This window comes from Dipodomys merriami, unplaced genomic scaffold, assembly GCF_024711535.1.
Source record: "Dipodomys merriami isolate MVZ:Mamm:240054 unplaced genomic scaffold, mDipMer1.0.p SCAF_7, whole genome shotgun sequence".
NCBI classification, from domain to species: Eukaryota; Metazoa; Chordata; class Mammalia; order Rodentia; family Heteromyidae; genus Dipodomys; species Dipodomys merriami.
This window is the reverse complement of record NW_027206290.1, coordinates 43,718,054-43,739,307: the sequence shown is the minus strand read 5'-3', so window position 1 is coordinate 43,739,307 and position 21,254 is coordinate 43,718,054. Positions and strand designations below refer to the sequence as shown.

The window sequence follows — 21,254 nt, the reverse complement described above, 5'->3', positions numbered from 1 at the left end:
GTGATGGCTATCTACAGAAAATAATTAACCAAATGAGACCTTTTGGATAAATGATACTGCTGAAGGGCACACATATATCTAACAGACACATCATAGGTTCCTACTAATACCTGACATTATGCAATGAACATTTCCCAAAGACCCTACTTTCTCCAAAACCTTTTAATTTTTCTTCTATTTCCTCGTTCATGAGGCTTTCTAAAATTCCATTCAGAAAGTTCTTTGAGTTTAGTTAATTCAATTTCTTAGTTAATGCTTTGTATTTCATTTTTCACCTTTCATACTTAGTTGATTCATAATTCTAAATGTTTTGAGCCTATATGATACCTGATATTTTAATCTTTTGAAGTGAAGGTTAGGATTATACCAAAGATCCTTCTAGCAATCAGCACTCGTATATGTAGGAGTCACTTATTTAGTTAATAACTATTTCTCTATACTTTTAAGAACCTACAACCTTAAGCTGGGGTAGAGGACAATTGGTAGGGTATCTATAGTATCTGGTGGAGCACAACAGGTTCTAATATAAAGCTTTGAGAGTTTCTCAAATAAAATAATATCACATCTGGCAGTGGAAATCAGAAGACCTGTATCATCAGAGATTGGTGAGTTGTGACCAACAGAGACCACATGTGCAGCAAGGAAGAAATTTCAGAATCGACATGATCAAAATGGGGTTTCACAATCTTTTTGCTAGGTCAAGAGTTAAACCATAATCCTCCCGATTTTAACCTAGATTATAGGAGTGAGTCACAGTATTCATCTATACTTACAGTTTTTGACTGGGAAAATAACATACCAAAATTCTTCACTTCCATAATTTATTCAATTGTTTCTTACCTTCCTTCTGAAAAGGACTTAACATAGCTTTAAAACTTGTATAAAATATTGTAGGAAGAATGAAGGAAAGATGAAGTGATCAAGCAGATGGATAAAGTAAATACTATGAAAAGTTTATCAGAGTTCTTTGGCAAAAAATTATAGAAGCTATTGTGTCCATTAGGTAAGAAAATAAACCAGGTGCCCAGAAGAATGATTTCCAGTGTGGAGGCAAGAGAGGCGTGAGTCTGCAAGGCAAAGACACTGTAGTGTAATGAACAATTTAGTCTTCCAGTAAGCAAGCAAGTTTCCAGGGGCTATTTATTATAATGTCCTTCAGCCATAGCAGAGTGGCTTCGTGCCAGGGAATACTTTATGAAAAGCAATTCTTCAGGGGACCAATGGGATGTAATCATCTAGGTGAAATAGCTTTCTCAGCTTAATCTTGGGACATAATTTAGACTAGTCAAGGAGAACGAATATACTGCCTAACAGGCAACTATTTTTCCAAAACTATTATTTCTCTTTGCCAAGTTCTGAAAGGTATGATTGGTAGGGACTTTGGAATGTTCAACCTTTTGACAAGCGCATGGAATACTGCTTTATTTGCTACTGCCTGCAAAGGTCTATATGTTTAACCATTAGCTGAAATTGGCATTGGACAGAAGAAGAACCTAAGAAGAATCTATGAGAGACCACAGACAGAGATTAGCTGCAGGAAGAATGTTCTTTGCAGGAAAAGTTACATTTACTCTCACAGTGAGATTGAAGAACAATCACACTATAGACTGTGCTTCTACTGAATGGTATGGCCTTCACACCTCTTCACTAGACATCAATAATGAAATTAAAAAGGTACAAAGACCTAACGTGGGCCATAGTAATGGAGGATAATGAGCAAGTTAAATCCAAAATGTTATATGTAAGTAGAATCTTTGTGAAAAATATGGCATGCAGGAGAGAGTGTTCCAAAATGTTCCTGAAGTTGTAAGCACAGTTGGAAGAAATATGGTTCACAATTCATGAGAGATTTGCAGTCTTGTTCCAAGATTAGTTGATTATTAAATCATATGATTTGTACCTATAAAGGAAAACACTACTCTAAGCCACTGACAAAGACCATAACAATCCTAAACTCCTACCCACATTTTAACTTTAAGAATCTCGGCTTAGAGAAGTAATCTTTGCCGATGTTTCCTTGAGTCCAAGAGAAGTCTGCAGGAGAGACTAGACTGTGATGAAAGATAATGAGGCTGGAATTGTAACTATGAATTTTGAACTACTGGTGAGCCAACTAAGGGTGTAATGTATAGATTAAAACCATCTAGACACTAGTTGAAAATTTTGGCATGGAAATTAAGGCCAAGAAGCTGAGTACCAGTAGCTCATATTTGTGATCTTAGATACTCAGGAGGCTGAAATTTAAGGATTATGATTTGAAGCCAGCCCAAGCAGTTAAGTCCATGAGATTCTTACCTCCAATTAACCTGCAAAAGGCTGAAAGTGGGGCATGACTCAGTAGTAGAACATCAGTCTTGACATTAACCTTATAAGGAATGTGTTTCTGTCTAGTCATCTATTAAAAGATATTATGATACTTATCTTCCATGCAAAGGAACTATACATTGGTTTGAAAGCCAAAAAAAAAAAAAAGGAAACATCAGTCTTGAATGAAAAAGCCAAATGAGACTGGAAGGCCCTGAATTTAAGCACCAGTATCAATAATCAGACAAAACAAAAGCAAACATCAAAAAAAAAAAAAACTTTCAAGAGGAAAAGATAAAATCACAAACTTGGAATTGCCTATGTGATAACTGGAGAAGAAGCAGATAGCATCATTGATGAAGAGAAAGAAATTATTAAATAGTGTCTGAGAACCTTGACATAGAAAGGATCTATATAATTCTTATACAGATGAAACATCATAATGCATAAGTATATGCTGAAGAGGGTATGTGTGAGATAGATGTTAATTAATTCTGTAGGACCGTAAAAACTGGCTAAGATCCACAAAGTTAAGAACATAGAAGAAAGGATAATGCTGATAAAAATGGGAATATGATTTGAGTAAACATGATAGGAAGAGAGGAGAAATAATGAATCAGGTATTTGAAGTAAAAAGGAAACTTGAAGATCATATCAAATAATTATTTTCCATTAAAAGGGTAGTCACCTTCTGACCAGACATGGTTGGTCTCAGTTTGGAACTTGAAAAAGTTCAAAATGTCTAAAAGAAGCTGGTCATGCCTTTAATACTAGCTGCTAAGGAGAATGACACCTTTAGGGTACCTCAGTTTCAAGCCATCCTTGGCAAAAAAAGTCTGTGAGATGCCTTCTCCAATCAACCAGCAAAATGCTAGACTGGAGATATGGCTCAAGTGTTACGTAAAGTACCAGCCATAAGAAGAAAGTTGAGTGAGAGCTCAAGGTTCTGATTTCAAGCAAAAAGATAAAACACAAAGATTGAAAGAACATAAATATGTGTGTTCATCTGAACTTAAAGTGAACCCATTGGTAAAGGACATTGATATTGTCCATCAAATATTTTACATCAGTCCACATAAAGCACTTAAGTACAAGTCTTGACACATAGTGTTTTCTTTCTGTGTTTAAATTTTTCTTTGCAATCCAAATAATTCCATGTTACATCTTGACATATATCAGGTATATATTTATATTTTATCAAGACCAGTGTTTGTTATATTTTTGTCTGACAATATTATAATTGTCCTTGAAATAACAAAAGAATGTATGGAAAAATGTCAAGTAACCTTTAATTAGCTGGAAGCTATTTATTTGCAAGGTCATCACATTTGTAATTAGACAATTTTCCATGATTAACAACAATTATCAAACAAGGTCCTGTAATAAAAGACAGGGACAAGACTTCATATATAAAAACAATCAAATGTCTCCTTTTCTTTCTGACATCGAGCACTCTGTCTTTGTTAGTGACAAAACTAGCCGTGCTTTATCCCTCCCACCTTCTAGATAACACTTAATACACCCAGTTATTCAATTGTCCTTCACTTTCTGAACAAATCCAATGCAGAATATGCTATCAGTTCTCAAGGTATGAGGGCAAAATCTCAGAACGGATATGTAGACCAACTCTCCAAGACGACCCCTGAGCCAACTGGTGTGTGCTTCAGTAAACTAGGTTTACTGAAGTAACTGCTCATTTATTAAGAGAATCCACATTTTCTGAATCTAGAGTCCTGTGCTTCCCTAGATCTCTGTCTCTTGGGCAGATGGCTGGACTCTGTAAGCCATACAGGCGCCTAAAAGCCATCACTCTTAAGCCTGCCTGGTTTTGCTGTCATCTGAAATAAATCTATTTCATGTAAATCAAAGGACACCATTAGTTGAAAACCTTTCCAAGAGTTTTGTTTCCATTTGTTAAGGAAACTTGATGCAGAATGATTACCGTTTGGCTCTATATTATCAAGGTCATTTAGCTGATGGCTTTTCCATCAATATTTAATCAAAGGAAAAGCTCAGTGAATGCACCTAAGTGCATAGGTCAGTAAGACAAATGAAAAAGGACTCACCTGATAAGAAATAATACATAGTTTCTGGTATAGTCCACATTATCAAAGTGAATGAAACTCAGACACAGAAAAGAAAGTAGAATCTGCAGTACCTTAGAAAGCAGATGGAATTTAAATGGTACCTGCTTAGCTTTGATAAATATAAGTATTTTATGACATGTAGTTTGGGAAAACAAATGCTTGCCAGTAGCAGGAGACTTTGGTTTCAATCAGAATACAGAATTATATCAATATATAATTTAAAATACATCATCTATAGTGCTAATCGCAAATGTGTTGTTAATTCTATAAACTTCAGGGTTCTGGAAATCTCACATCAAATAAACACAAAAAGATTTTAGCTTGCTGTATGTGTGACACACAAGGAACGGAATCCACCGTTTAAAATTTGTATTCAGCAATGTACAACATGTAAAAATACAAGCAGGTAAGTTGAAGGGATGAATAGTGTTGGGAGAGATAGGGAAGAATGTCAGAAGGGGTGACATTGATTAAGATGCATTATACTGACAGGTTACATTGAAATCACTTTGGACAACTATCTAAAGAGAATGGAGACGATAAAAAATGTTAAAAATAAAATTTGATTTCAGTATAAAAAACATGAAATATTTGAACAGTAGCAGTCAATCAGCTATGAAGATTCTGACCCTTTGGTAAGTGGATGAATTCACATAAGATTTCTCAGTGCCTTTAGACTACAGACTCACTCAAAAATTCTAAACCATTTCTATAAGGAGATAAAACGTTAGTAAATGTTGCCTCCAATGTCATACTATTGAGACGTGATGAGTAGAAGTTGCAGGAGTGGTAGAGGTCACTGTTAATATTTCTAAAACCACTGACATAATTACAACCATTGCTCTCACCTTTATTTCCATGTACATATAATACATACACACAGTCATGTGCGCTTATAAACAATTTCCCTAAAATCATATATTCAAAATCTTCTATTAACATTTGAGTCAGTGATGTCTCTAAGTCAATATTTCAAAGTTTTAATTACAGAAAATTGAAAATATGTGTAATAATCATTTTTCATTACTTTCTAGAATCTTCCTGTGAGCATAATGTATGGAAAAATAACCATTGTTAGGTCATTTTTGCATTGTGAAGAAGTATTTATGATTTATTTCTTACATGAATTTGGCTAACAACATCATAAAAGTTCAGACAATAAGAAAGATGTGCAATGACCTCCTCTAACATTCCTTATATTTTTATGTATTACAAACTGTATTTTAAAACACTTAAGATTCTTATCTATCAAAGCTGATGTGAAGTTAGTGATATTCCAACTAGTCCTAGGACACTTTCCTAAGGGTAGGGAGGGGAGCCTCAAAGATTTAACAGTGGCAGAGAGTCAGATTCTTCCTAGGACAGCATCTCAATGCATTCACACATCATTGTTATGTACAGATAAAAATGATTCCAATATATTATTATTTACACTATGGATAGGAAAAGTAAAGTGCAGACACTCTTAGAGACTCTCATTGCGATGTAATTTTTGCCTAGTGGGACCAGAAAACTTATGAACCATCTTGATTCTAAAAGCTATTTCTCATTATCCCATAGTATTTATTATCCCATACCAATATCCCATATTGTTTCCTATGCACAGCTGTGTGTGGGTGAATAAAACCATTGCCTGCTGGGATAATTTTTAGATAAGAGCAACACATTCTCAAAGTCATCTTTTTCTTTTTCTTTTTCTTTTTTTTTTAAGTCATGGGACTTGAATGCAGAACCTGGGCCCTGACCCTGAGTTCTTGCATTCCAGGCTAGCGTTCTACCACTTTGAGCCACAGTGACACTCCTGGTTTTCTGGTGGTTAATTGGAGATAACAGTCACATGAACTTTCTTACCTGGACTAGCTCTGAAGAATCTCGATCCTCATATCTCAGCTTCCTGAGTACAGTAGCTAGAACTATAGGCATGAGCTACGGGCACCTGGCTTCATTTTGTCTTTTTATTGGGACATTATAGTATATCAATTTCTCTTAACCTACTGGCATTACTTCATTGATAATCATAGGAATTAGGGGTTTTGGGTTTCTGTGTTAAATTTGTGTTAGGATTACAAAATAATATTATATTAAAAATCACAACTGAAAACAGCAAATCAATGCACATTTGGGAGTAATTGGGATAAAATGTGTTGTACCCAATTTAATTTGAATTATCCTATGACTTAGGCAAGGGAGACAAATTGAGTTTTCTTTTTTACACCATCATTCATTCGAAAAGCAGCAAATCCATTCATCTGGAGAGAGATACTGGTCCAGGCCCTGAACTCAGGAATCATTCATCATCTTGTTCTTTTTGTAATAAGTGGTAATTTTACTCATGGTCTCATCACTAGAAAAACTAGTAATGTTTTCTTAAATGTTTGTGTTATATGTCACACTCTTAAGAAAGAAGAGATTAAAATGCTAAATTTTAACTCACAGAAAGCATTTCAACTGGGACATACAATCACTTGGTTCCGGCATTTTACTTTCTGATAAAGTAATTTCACAAGGAGTCTGGAGGAATGTGAACAAGTCTGTTAGGCAGCTTTTCTCCAGGATCAGATGTCTCAAGCCTGCCTTAGGCAAGTGCTGGATCTCAGTCAATTCACTGCTGGCTTCTCTGAGTGGAGCCTCAAGTTGCCACTTTGTGTTGATGATTAAAAAGGGAACCTTGGGTTCTCATGACCAGATGTACTGATTGGTGAGCATGCAATTTGCACATGTCAGATCCCTCCTGTTAGGTGGGCTCTGTTATTGGGTTAATGATTAAGCTACAAGTGACACTGCTCGCTGCTGCATGGAGCATTCTGAGTCAGTGGCTGCCTCTTGCTGAAGGCTCTGCTGACATCAGCATTGCAGAGGAAGGCCTTCTTAGGGGATGAGTGTGCTGTACCTTGCCAATGGTACTTTGCTCTGATCTTGCCACAGAGGACAGGCTTGCCCTGCACAGTGTTTGGTTTTCTGACAAGAGCAGGAAGCTTTCTTTCTTCTACAGAGTACAAAGTAAAATATATAAAAAGAAGCAGCTACCCCGGGTAAATGGAATAAACAACAGAATAGAGGAAGACTATTGGTAATATATCATTCAGGATAAATTATATGAACAGACCAGGAAAAATTATGAACTCACAAGAAGTCTTTTTTTTTAAATGATTGTCTGGAGCAAAGAGTAACAAAAATAACAAATGCAGTAATGGTACCTATTGGAAATGATGTTAAAAATGAACTATATGGGAAGGGAAGGGATGGTAGGGGAAAAACAAAGGAGGGGGTAACAATGCTTAATAGGCAATGAATTCATTACCTTACTCATGTAACTGTAACCCCTCTGTACAGTGTCTTTACAATAAAAAAAATTTTAAATGAACTATACAACTTGTGTTTGGGATGGGAGGGGAAAACTTGGAGAGAACAAGGGAAGGGGTAACAGTGTCCAAAAGGAAATCTACTCTTTGTTTGACTTACATATTTGTAACCTCTCTGGTTTTAGCATTTTCAAACAAAAATAATTGAACAAAGAAGATTCTTCAGGGTAAAAAGAATGGCTCATTTGGTAGAACTCTAGCCAATGAGCTAAAGCGGCAGATACTGGGTTCCAGTCCCAGTCTCAGCCCTTAAAAAAAGTTTCTCCATTTTTATAATTTATTGAAAGATATAAATGAACCAGCAAAATCCTAATAACTCAACAAGCATATATCTGTGTGTCAAACTTGTGCAAATAAAAGGCACAAAGTCCAGCTCTTAGCCAAATAAGGATATTGTCACATGCTGTGTTTATGATTGTTCATTATAAGTCCTCTGCTTTTCTTTCTTTCTTTATTTTTATTTTTTTAAAAATTCTTTATACTTTTAATTAGTTGTACAAAGGCGGGTAAATTGAACGTATCAATTTGTGAGTACAATGCTTCTTGATTCTCTGCTCTTTAAGGCAGAGAATGTATTCTATACAACCTTGTCTGTGTCCCTTTTGTACCCTAGAAAACAGGCAACTATCAGTTGAATGAATAGCAAAGCAAGATTTCTTTTATTAAAACTTATTGAAAAGAAAGACAATTCAATTAATTAGTACACTTCAAGAAACACAGTTTTGCAATCAAAATCAATGCCCAGTATCTGAGTAAAAAAATGACACTGGTTTACATGTGTGGCTTCTGGGAACATTTATAACTTTGTCATGTCTTTACTGTAAATACAATTTAATGGCTAATTGTGTTAATTGGAGGTACTAATGGGTCTAATTTTTAATTAAGAGATGTAAATCATTTGTAATTACTTCATGGTATCCATGAAAACAAATGTTGCTTAGGGCTTAAAAAATGCCTTTGCTCTTTGAAGTAGCTTGAACACTGCCCAAGAATCCTTGCTCATCCAAGAAAAGGCAGCAAAAGACAGATTTTTACCAAATCTTTGATTTTTCTTACCAATTCCAAATTAAGGAGGCTTTCCAATATAGATTTATATTCCTTAACTAGCTAGCAAACACAATGTAAACAGTTATGATAAGTACAGTTGTGGTTAATAATATTTGAGTACATACTTTATGCCAGGATGTGATTTATATTTTTTAACTCTTCCAATGCTTACTATAATCTTATCAGGGTATTGTCTTCAAATAAGTTATATAGGCTACAGAGAGTTCAGTAAGTTTACCAATTAGGCACAATTAGTAACTCACACAAATCACTTCTGAATTTGAGCAACTCACTTATGAGTTAACAAACTTAAACATAATGGTATTTGTTCTTACTGAAACACTTATTACACTGTTACAATAACCTGTTTTATGTAACTTCCTAAACTCTAGAGATGATAAAACATTATTGAAAAGTATCCCTAGTTGAACCCGACTCTATATTGGCCTACTTTTGATATTCATCAGAGTGATATGTTGCTCTGAAATATCAAAGGACTCGTTGCCATTCAAACCCCAATGTTATTTACTATTTCTAAGAGCAATAGTTTTGTAATATTCCTGTGATATTGCCATGGTATGCATTCACTCTGTTGTCCAGCTGGTAAACTATTCATCCATCCAAATACAACTCCTGCTTCACTTTATACCTGAGGATCTCAATACTTGTTTCTAGATCGTTATTCCTCCATATTTTATAAATTAACCATCACAAAAAACAATAACCTTAAGTCTGACATATATGTATATGTGTGTAAACACATAATGTATAAACAATTGTTCTATTTTCTATTCATATTTGTATTGCTAGTGCTTTAGTGCAGTAGTCAGTACCCAGATACTATCTGGTAAGTGCTTAAAATATTGTTGGAATAAAATTAGGTTGGCATGGCTCTGTAGATTATTGAACAGATGTCTTAAACTGCAATAAATTGGAACAACATATTTAGCTACTACACTAATGAAGAATTGCGTGTCCAATATTGGTATATTGGGATATTTGAAAAGGCGATATTGAAACACCATGTCCTATTTTACTTTTCTGATATGGTCAATATGGAATGTGTCAAGTGTCTCTGAAATTGTCCCACCAATCAGTTAACAACCACTTCAGCAACACACATTTACTTTGTGTTTTGAGATAGAACGAACAATGTGCTAATGTCTATGCCCAGCCACCAGTTAAACCTTATTGAGAATCACTGTAAAATGCTCCCAAATGTTATTTTTTATATGAAAACTATATTAGTCCCATTCTCTGTACTATAAAACTGGAAATTTGCAATGTTTTTTTTATTGTGAACATGTCAAATCTTGGCTTTTTAATAGTTCTGTGGGAGTCTTATTTTTTCTTCCCGAAGCACCCATCAAATTGCTTCTTAAACTTTTACCAAATCATTCATCTACTCAAAAACTTTCAGTGGCTATGTTAGGGAATCAGATGGAAAACTCTTGAGCTTGGTTTTTTAGCCAGTGTTTCTGCAGGACTGATTTGTATGGAGCTTGACCTGTGATTGGTTTTTAGTAAATACTTTTGACATTTTGTTGCTGTTTGCATTGTTTTCTGGAAAACGGAGAACAGGACAATGAATTGAAGGCAAGTTGTAGATTCCATCTTCCTTGTTACTACTATTGGTAAATTATCAAGAACATCTACTCTTAAATAAGGATGTTAAAAACAAGGATGTCAAGTGTAAAATAAAATAGAAACTACAACACATCAAAGTCTTCTCCCGGGTGTAACATATCTTAAATGAAAATGGTGCCTTAAATATGACAGCTAATGTATTTTGAGGGAAAGATTTGTGACATCATAATTAATAACTAATCAGTAATAATTTAAAGAGATTTTGAAAAGGACCAAAGTGAGTTCACAGTTCAAAGCTAGTTTCATTATTCTTTGATGGAGACATTCTTAAAGTTCCATGATAAAGATCCAGCCTTAATCATGACTAAACAAGCCCAAAGAACCCGAGACAAACAACCCTTCAGATGCTAAGTTAAGCAAGCAGGGTGGTTGGGAGCAGGATTTTCTCTTCTTGAAAGCTACTGCTCAGTTGCCAGATTCAATTGCCTGTGGTCTTGTTCAAGCTATTTCTGTACTGTGTCTCTTGCTCTGTCTTTCCAATGTCCTTCATGGTTTTCATTTTATGTTTTATTGCCACCTAACATGTCAAAGGATCAAAAAGTTCAAAGCTCTTCAGAGACCACCAGTGTTTCAATTAGTTTTTTTAAGCAACAAAAATGAACAATTGCCCCATTTGCAAGAAACCAAATTCAAAATTAAAATGAAACCACCCACCATCTCCACATATTTGTACTCTGCTACAAATTTCACAACTTAGTTTCATTGAACAACTTAACTTTTATTAATTGAAGTCCTTAAGACCCTAATGTATTCATAGAGCAAATTTTACCACTTGGTTATATAAATAGAATACTGGTAGTTTTACTTTGAACAAAAATATCACTTATGGAACAAATTTGAGGTTTTGATTCATTCAACAAATAATTATATTGAGCACCTACTATGTTTCAGACCCTATCCTGGGTGCTGAGCAAGCAGAAATGGGATGACTTTCTGATTTCAGAAGAATTCTGGTCTCTAAAGCAGTGCTTCTCAATCTACAGTTTAAAATTTTTATTTTTACTAAATATAAGGCCTTTCCACTTATCAGAAATTCTGATGATCTTATCTCACACAGAGAATGAGCAATACACAGAACAATAGACTCTATTTCCTGTGTGTCATCCATGGACAAACTGTTATTCGATTTTATTTTGTTGTTGTTTTGTTTAAAGCAACATATTCATGTTCAAGACAAATTTGATATTGATGTTAAATATACTTTTCAAGATGGCACAATACCTCCTTACCAAATAGAAATTCAAATTTCCTGGTCTGCCACCCCATTGAGAATCACTGCTTTTGAGAATTTTGGAGAAAAACCAAGCAACCTCCATCTCTCCCCTCCAATCCAGTCTTAAAGGAAGTAGAATTTTCCTACCTGACACAACAGCTGGTGGAGTATCATAATCCTGTCTTGGGATTGAATCTTTGAATGAAAAGAGCATGAGAAAGAATGCAATGAAGTACAAAGGAAAATAAAACAGAATCTTAACTTTCAAAGTTGGGAGGACCCACTGTGCTAACCCCGCCCTCTGCTTTCTAGTAGTCAAGGTATTGTGACTCTTAGTTGACAGTTGACACCAAGGCCCCCAGGACCACTGCACTATATATGTTGGCCCAGCTGGAATAGTAGTTTGACTCTAAACATTGTTATGTTCCTCAGTCTGTGCTTCCTCTTAGGAATCAGTGTGAATACTTTAGTTTCCCTCACTGGCATCACCTCAGGAAGAAGCCTAAAGCAAGGTATGAAACAAAGTCTTGAAGACTAAAAGAAAAATAAAACAAAACCCTAAAGTTTAGAGGAAATAAGGGAACACATTCTTATACTCTTCGGAGGCATACGTGTTTTGAAGCCCACGCTTCATTTTCATTGGTCACCTGACTGGGCTGTGAGGCAGAGCTCAGGGCCCTTTGCTACAAGGCTGGATGCTTCCTTTTCAGACTCTGCTTTCCATGTAGACTAGTACCAAAGGAATGCCTGGTTGCTGTCTCTTTTCAAAGGCTCCTATCACTGGAGGTGGCAGATTTTGAAGAAAGCATCACTAACTTGCAAAATGTGAGGTCGCTGGGTGGGGAGGGGAACCAAAAATACCTGCCTTTTTTAGGATGAAAAGGAGTATTTTGCCCAATACAATTCCTTTCATTTCAGGATCTTAAAAAAGAAAAGTAGGACATAGCCTGTGACCTTAGTCCCCCTTCTAAAAGGGGAAAGTTTTAATCCTGCTCCAGCTTTTCTTCAGGTGATAATCTATTATTTTTTAAAGTGACCTAATACTGTTCACACTCAAATGAACTGCCCAGACAAGTCTACTAGAACCTCTTGTATGAATTATTTCCCTCATCTGCTTTGTATGCCATTTTCGATGCTAAAAATCTCAAAATTAATTTTTCTAGCCACTTAATAATTTTTGGACTATTTCAAATTTTCTCACTTTTTTTTTGAAAAAGGAGAGTGCTAATCATTCTCAGGAGTAAATGGTCCATATGAAGACAGACTAGAACTCTAACATTGCAAAGCACTTTGACCAAGAAAAGTAAATACTGTTCAGAATATTCCAATGTAAATAAGACACAGTTTTAAGTTCTTTGGCTGTGTGTGTGAATATTCAAATATTCAAATATTCACTGGGTAACTAGTGAATTTATTATAATCCCCAATTCTATAATATGTAGAATCATATGTAAAGCACTTCCAAATGTTTTCTTAGTAGTAGTAGTAGTAGAAGAAGAAGAAGAAATATTTAGTTACCACTACCATTTTAAAACCTGTAATCACATAAAACAGTTTATTTTTTAAAATAAAAGTTTTGGGTTATGCCATTGATAATTTCCAATATCTGTATTTGAGTAGTTGTAGAATATAGAAAAGTATAACAATTGAAATAAAAATCACTCTTCCAGTTTTCTAAAATAACCATACTTGTTTTGTGTTACTTCAGATTTGTTTTGTTAATATTTTTCAGAACTGCAACTATACTCCATATGTGCAAACTCACATCCAACGTTTTTGGCTTCACATGATAAAGAATGCATTTCCTTATTATTTTGAGTTTGTATATATTCATGCTATATTATATCCAAGTTTAAGCTTAGATTATAATTTATCTAATTATGTTTCTGGTATGTGTGTGTGCACAAATGTGTGCACTGGATCTGGGGCTTGAACTCAGGGTCTGGGTGCTGTCCCTTAGATTTTCCACTCAAGGCTGGTTATCTACCATTTGAGCTATTTCCTAGCTGGTGGTTAATTGGAGTTAAGAATTTCACAAACTTTCTTGTCTAGGCTGGCTTCTAACCATGGTCCTCATATCCTAGTCTCCTGAGGAGGAAGGATTATCGGTGTGAGTCATGAGTGCCCAGTTTAACTATACTTTTTAATGAATTATTATAAAGAACATGTTTTAGGCATAAGTCTTTTTGGTTATCTTAGAGCATTTTTATAGACTATCTTCTCAAAATTACAACTGCTTACTCACCAAGGGTAAATGCTTGGAGGTGTGTGGACTGTCTACTTTGTTGTCCTGGTAAATCTTGTACGAATTTAGATGACCACCATCATATAATCTATGTATAATCAGTATTTGGATCATTAGATATGCAACATTTTGTCGATTTTATTTGATGAGATATGCATATTTGTATGTCAAATTCATTTGTACATTGGATTAAATTATATAGTTAGATTGCTGGTTTTTCATATATTGTCAGCCCTCTTGTTAACTATATGTTCTTTGATATTTTATGAATCCATGTGGTATTAGTTCAGGTTAACTCATAATACTGTGTAGATGTACTAGATCTGAACTCAAGGCTTTGTAATTGTTAAGCAGGTACTCTACTACTTGAGCTACATACCCAGCCCTTTTAATTCTGATTTTATTTAAAACAGGGTCTCACTTCTTGCCTGTGCTAACCTGTGCTACCATCCTCAAATTTATGCTGATGGGCTCAGATCTCAGCCTCCCAAGTAGCTGTGGTTACAGATCGAGCTACCAGCAATGGCCTCACAAGTTGTTTTTTTAAGACAGCAAAATTTTAATATTTGCAAATAATATTGGACTTTCAATTAATGCCCTCACATTCATATGAAAGGTGTAAGAACAACTTCAAAGTTCTTTTCTTTTACAGTAAGACCTAACAGAAAACATGATTATTCACTTATTTATATTTTTTCCTTGCATTCATTTGTGATTGGTTGATATTTGTTCTGAAAAAAACTATTAAGGAAATGCACTCATAATTTCCTGTAGTATTTCCTGAATCATGATTCCATTTAATATCTAGTTATAATTTTCTTATTATATAGAGATATATGTACCTTTATATAATTTTGCTTTGTAATATTTAATACCCGTCTAATCATGAAAAATAAGGGTGATCCCTTACCAACATGAACAGTTCAGAGTTTTGAATTTTAGAGCTGTAGGATTCCTAGCACTAGCACCTCTGGGGAATCAATGGGAAACAACCCCAAGACTAGTGTTAGGAATGGCTCTGGTTTACTCTAGGAAAATTTAATGATGTCACAAATCACCAGAGACCTGGCTAACAAAAAGGGAGCTGCTGAGAAAGAACCCTCAGAACAAAATCTTTTTGTTTTTTTCAACAGAAGCTGGTGACATTGTAAGCCACTGGTGACCAGCAACTGAACAAATGAAAAGGAGATAAGAAACTTGTAAAACAAGATTGTCATGCAATGCAAAGGTTCTCATAACACAGTAGAGTCCCCTGTGGTTTCTGCTAAAGCTCACAATAAAGTGATAAGCAATTATGGAGAATGGGGCTTGGTTACATCAAAAGAATTCTGTAACGAAAAAGTAAACAAAAGCAAAAGTGCTAGAAAAATTCTTCAAAGTCAGCAGAGCCATGGAATAAAAGGATACACTGCTTTTATAAAATTCATGTTGCTAAGTCCTACAGATTCTGTCCAGCTGAAAAAAATGAGTAGAGAATTAAATAACGAATAGAAGTAGCAAGGTAGAAAGAAAGGTTAACTATAGTACATGGCACCCATTTCCATTTGGAGTTTGTGTGGGATGAAATATATCTTTGTTTTTGAAGATGAAAATGATGTTTTGACTCAATACAAGTCCTTCAGTCAGGAACCTTACAAAAGAAAGTGGCCAGGTGCTAGTGGTTAACACGTGTAACCCTAGCTACTCAGGAGGCTGAGATCTGAGTATTCCTGTTCAAAGCCAGGCTGGATGGAAAAGTCCAGAGATTCTTATTCTAATTAATCAGCAAAATGCTGGTAGGGCACCAGCCAGCCTCAAGTGAAAACAAAACAAAACCCCAACAAATCAGAGTATGAGGCCCTGAATTCAAGCTCCAATACCAATAAAACTAAAAAAGAAAAAGGAAAAGAAAGAAGGGCATAGCAAGTTGTCTCAGTCTCCCCAGGCCCCTTCTATCCAAGGCAACTTGCATACTACCTCTATTCACCTCTTGTCAACTTTGATTACTCTACTCTGAATTATTCACTGAATCTCTAGGTGATGGCACTATCTGTTTCTGGAGTTCCTTAAGCTAGTGGTTAGCGCTTACATTTTGCTTTCCAAAATTGTTGTGAACCTGAATGATTGAAAGTCTCTGCCTAGTCCTCCTCAGGAAAGAGATAATGTCATATAGTTTCAGATTACCTGGCTTTGGAAACATTGAGGAGAACAGCTTGGAGAAAATGGAGGCTTAGAGTAGGAGATTACTACATTAAATAAAGTCTGGGAGAGAGGCTCTGGAAATATGGAAGTGAGGGTGTACATATCTGGATACATATCTGAGACAGAATTCATGGGACTTGGAAAACACTTGTCTTACTGAGGTGAGAGAGAAGGCAGGGTCTCAACGGAGTCCTAGGTGTATAGTTTGGCTACTGAGCAAATGGTAACAGCATTTACCTTAAAAGAAAATGGGGCAGGAAAATACAGGAGGAAGAAGGTTCAGCTGGAAGGAAGCCAGGGAAGCTCAGTATTAGTTCTGAGTCATGCTGCCTCATGTCGGGGGGAGATTTACATGGATACAGTTAGCCAGTAGTTGGATAAATGAGCTTACCATTCTAAGATGAGGTTAGCATTGAAAACTCTGATCTGGGAAGTCTTCAGCGGGGAAGGCAGGGTTTAAAAACATAAAAGTGGATGAGAATGCTTAAGGAAATCATGTGAACTGAAAAGTAAGTTTAAAAGAAGTCACTGATCTAGTGGCCCAGGGAGTGTGGAGAGAATAGAGAAAATTCTCGGGCTACTCACAAATCGGGAGATTCGGAGATGAACTGGGCTCCATATCAAAACACAGAAAAAAATTCACATCAAAATATGAATATTCAGCTTATGTTAAAAAGGTGGATGAAGAGAATACCTGGGCTGTATGCCATGTGGCAACAGTTGCTTGCAGGTGAGTGCAGACTTCATTCTCTAGACAAGGTGCCCGTGTTCTAGATTGCCAAAGGTACCGCCAATGCCTGTTGGTGGCCTGGCACCCAGGCAGGGATCTTATTCTTACTGAATTGAAAATATCTCTAAAATAGAATCCCTGTAACATGTATGTCTATATGATGTGACTGCTTATGAGGCAGAAAAAATCAAATATCATTATACATTTCCATGGTTGTTCCCTTGACCTTGGGTGATTCCTTTATTAAAGTGATTTGATTAGGTTTTCTAGAATGTTGAGTTTTCAAACTTGTGAAAGTGTGTTGTCAGGTAAGAGAGAGATTTTAATTAAATACGTTCTATCTCTGAAATAGAGCAGATAAGTGAACTGTGCTCTGTGTTTAATTAGGGTGCACATTTCTTCTGAAAACCTGGACTTAACTCCCAAATCTATTGGTGGCCTTTGGAGGCAGAGTGGGTAGGGAGATCTCATCTGATAAGCATGTGCTGGGTAGCACACAATGTATCCAGTAAGCTATATATATCGTTTCATTTGATATCATGCCATTTGGCACTGACACAATCCCTGGGGTGTCAGTATTATCATTCTCACTTAGGAAAAACAGTTAAAATGCAATAGGTCTAAGTAACTTTGCCTACACATGCATAGAGAATGAACAAGTAGAGCCAGGCTTTGAACTCAAGTTTGATTCTAAAGCCTGCCAGACCTTCCATACCATGCTGCTTTCCCATCAATGGAAATGTTGGAAAGATGCAATTAGGTGGGAAAATGCAATTAAAAGAAATAAGAATCAGCTACATAAGAGCCAATCCAAATGCCAATAAAAATTAAGATAAAACCAATCTGTGATGGCATTGTAGATGGTATCTTAGAGTGACAGATTCTTTTAAAATAAGATATTACACTCTAATGGACAATACACTCAATCATATTTTGTTGAATGAATCAACAAACTAATAGTCATCTCTCTAACTCTCCAGAAACATTAAATTTTAAAGTTTTTTTATAATATTATGTTATATGAGGCATATAATGTATTGAAGCATTATTTACTTGCAAATATAAAAGAATAGAATAAAAAATAAAAGCTAAGGGATATGAGTCATTAAAAATAAGTCACATGCTAAAACATTTTATTCTCTAAGAAAGTAGTATATATCATTATTGAATTATAATCTTAGTTGGCTATTACTAGCTAGGTAAATGTGATCTTATACAAGTATGTTTTTTGTTATAAATGTTCAAATACACAATCATATAACACTGATTGAAGTTATATATATTTTCATTCTGAATGTGTTCTTTTAGCCTATTTTTCAATTTCTTAAATTTAAAAATTTACCAAGTAAGTAAGCCATATTTGTTTTGGAATCAAATGGTAAAATTTATAAATGGTTTCTCGCTGGTGTTATATGACAATTTTATTTTCTCTCAGATTCCAGTTTATCTTCAACAAGGCAGTGAAACTGCTTTCTTTTTCGTATTCCAAATTAACAATCACTGAAGGACAGGGAACTGGATGTGGAGGGAATTTGAGAAGCTCCAGGATTCCCAGAATTCTTCAGATGATTGGTCTTCTCAATAATACACAGCTGACTGCAAATATCCTTACACATTATGCAAAGCAAGAATATTATGTCAATACTCTATCTCTCTGATTAAAACTAATGGTGTCATAGTGTCCCATTAAACATAGCTTTGGATGTAACTTCTATAACTAGATCAGAAGCTTAAGATACTATTTCATCCAGCCCAGGCATTCAGACAAGAATTTTAGCATCAATGGCTTTTATAGGCTCAGCAACTGAGCTTTTGAGATAGAAGCTTTGTTCATATCAATAAAGCTAAATTTCTTAATTGAACATTGGTGACTCTTTCCATTAAGGAACATGGATTTTCATCATATTTAGGGCAGATTAATGAGGTCTCAATGGCTATGTCAAAACCCTATCATATTCTACAAAGCCTATGGTTCAACAATACATATTTGGCAAGTGATCCACTGCTATAAGGCATGTTCTCTACGGGTCAGTGTGGAAAGGAGACAGAGGTATTTGCAGATGAGACCCATGTCTCTGTGAGGAACCATAGTGTTGATCACTGAGACACACACAGGCTTACAAATAAAGAGTCATCTAATTGAAGATAACTCATAAACCAAGGTCCATGTATTGACAGGGAAATGGAGACAAGAAATATTTTCCAAATGACAGACAGAAGTAACAGGGTTCAGTCAAGATTTAGATCTAGGATTCCTGACTCCTAGTTCAGTGTATTTTTGACAGTATCAGGCTAAGCTCAGCCCAAAGAAAATATACCTTTGCTTTCATATTTATAAAATGGTGGGATCATCTACACTAACATTTATAAAAATGAAAACTGATTGATGGGATCGTAATGATGTTCTGCATGTTGTCTGTAGCAGCAATTCACAAAGTTTTATTTATTTTTTATTGTGAAAATACCGTACAGAGGGGTTACAATTACATGAGCAAGGTAATGAGTACATTTCTTATCAAGCATTGTTGCCTCCTCCTACAAAGTTTTAGTAGTCTAGGTTTTTCTAAATGTTAACCATCTTGCACATTTGGGGACTCATCCTTTAAAAACCCATAAAGGTGTGTTAATGATGTCAAATATCTTGTTGATGTAAAATTAACACAACGCCATTTCAATGTCCAAGAAGAACTGAGGCTAATTAAAAATATACCAATGGATAAGAAAAGATCAAGCACACGAGATTCCCTTTCCTGCTTTTCAATAAGTTGAAAAGTGAAACTATGCCATGTCCTCAATTATTTTGATTAATCACTGAAAGTTTGATACAAAGCCCTTTATAGCCGTCACAGTCAGGGTAAGTACCTCTTTGGGAAGATCTTGGGAACGATAGTGGCTTAACTGGTGAACAAAAGCAGGGAAGAAGCCCTGGATGGGATCTAGGTTTGCAGGGGCATGCAAAGGGATTCTCTCCTAGAAATACACATCACACAGCATGTGCTGTTTGCCATGACAATGAGCAGTTCCAAAGTTTAGAGGTCACACAGTAGAAGCATCAGCCTTGTCAATGTGAGTGGATGTGCTCTGGGGCTAGACTTGCATGCAGAGTGAAGCCTGAGAGGTGTGTTAGAGGAGGGACCAGAGCCCATGCGCTGAGGGAAACAGACAGTGCTGCTTCTCTTACACTCACCGTTCCTGTAGCGCCCAGGGAAAGCTGATTCATCTGCTGTGTCAGGGGACCCATCATGCTTGTTGGCTGCATTGACATAGGGTGGTCCATGGTCGGCGTAATCACAGCACCCTGCAAGCAAACACAAGGGCCAAACACATTTCATAAGGAGGAATCTTTTATTTTTAATGAATAAAGGCCATAAACTCTGGTTCTATGTTAACCTGACATGCATTCACTATTTACTGAAAAGGCAGGATTCAGGATTCAGGTTTGTATGGTGTGTGAGTGTGTGTGAACTCAGTGAGTGTGGGCTTGAACTCAGGGCCTTTTGCTCTTGCTTGGCTTTTTCTTGAAGGGCTAAAGCTCTTTCAGTTAGGTTATATCTCTCCTTATGCCTTTTTTGCCCAAGCCATCAGCACCTAGTGTGGCTTTGTGTGAGTATTATGTCCAATCTTTTGTGCTCATTTAAACACATGGCATCATCAGCCATGGGGGGGGGGGGGGTTGGGGGGGAGGGTGCTGGCACTGGAGGCCTGTGCATTGTCCCTGAGCAATTCTATTTAAGGTTGACACTCTACCAGTTGAGCCACAGCTCCACTTCTAGCTTTTTTTTTTTTTTTTGTAGTTAATTGGAGTCAAGATTTTCATGGCCTTTCATCTTGTATTTGTGGGATAGCTGCCAAATGTGATCTTTAGATTCAGCCTCCTGACTAGCTACGGTTAAAGGTACCAGTCACTTTGCCTACCCTCTGATGTAATTTATATGTAATATATTTACAATGCACATTTGAAGTAGAATTTATTCAAAGAAATCATATACTTTCTTTCTGTTCTAGACGTGAAGTTGTTGGTTTGAAAACATAAAAAATAATGGAAAATTCTCTTTTTCTTGATTTTTAAATAAAACTCTGTTCTTTCCACACATTTATAACTCACATAGGCAATTTGTGATCATCCCAATGCGATCTACCACTGAGATGTAATAAAAACCTAGATTTTTTTTCTCCACAGTGCTTTGAAAAGGATGTTAAAATCTAACAATTATCTAAAAATCAGCCTTATTATATTCCATGTTATCCTAATCTTTTGATTTATTTTCTGCCTATGCTTTTGACAATAAGGGAAAAATACTGTACTCAGGTCCAAGCTGGTTAAAATCTGAAACCAAGAAATAATGTCAGAATTTCTATTAGGTGTTAGGAATGTATACCACTAGCTTTGACTTACTGTCACTGCTGAGTGTATAAGAAAATGTATAAGTGTATAAGT

The 21,254-nt window shown here is 35.7% G+C and overlaps 1 protein-coding gene across 1 annotated transcript in view; it reads right to left on the bottom strand.

Annotated features, from left to right (window-relative positions):
- Rbms3 (RNA binding motif single stranded interacting protein 3) overlaps nucleotides 1–21,254 on the bottom strand; it is a 295,095-nt gene that overhangs the window by 41,062 nt on the left and 232,779 nt on the right. The window contains exons 8-9 of the mRNA XM_070007501.1: nucleotides 20,004–20,114; nucleotides 11,808–11,855 (exon numbers count right to left, since the gene is read on the bottom strand). Of these exons, the coding sequence (XP_069863602.1) occupies nucleotides 11,808–11,855; nucleotides 20,004–20,114 (159 nt within the window). The remainder of the gene's footprint in view (nucleotides 1–11,807; nucleotides 11,856–20,003; nucleotides 20,115–21,254) is intronic.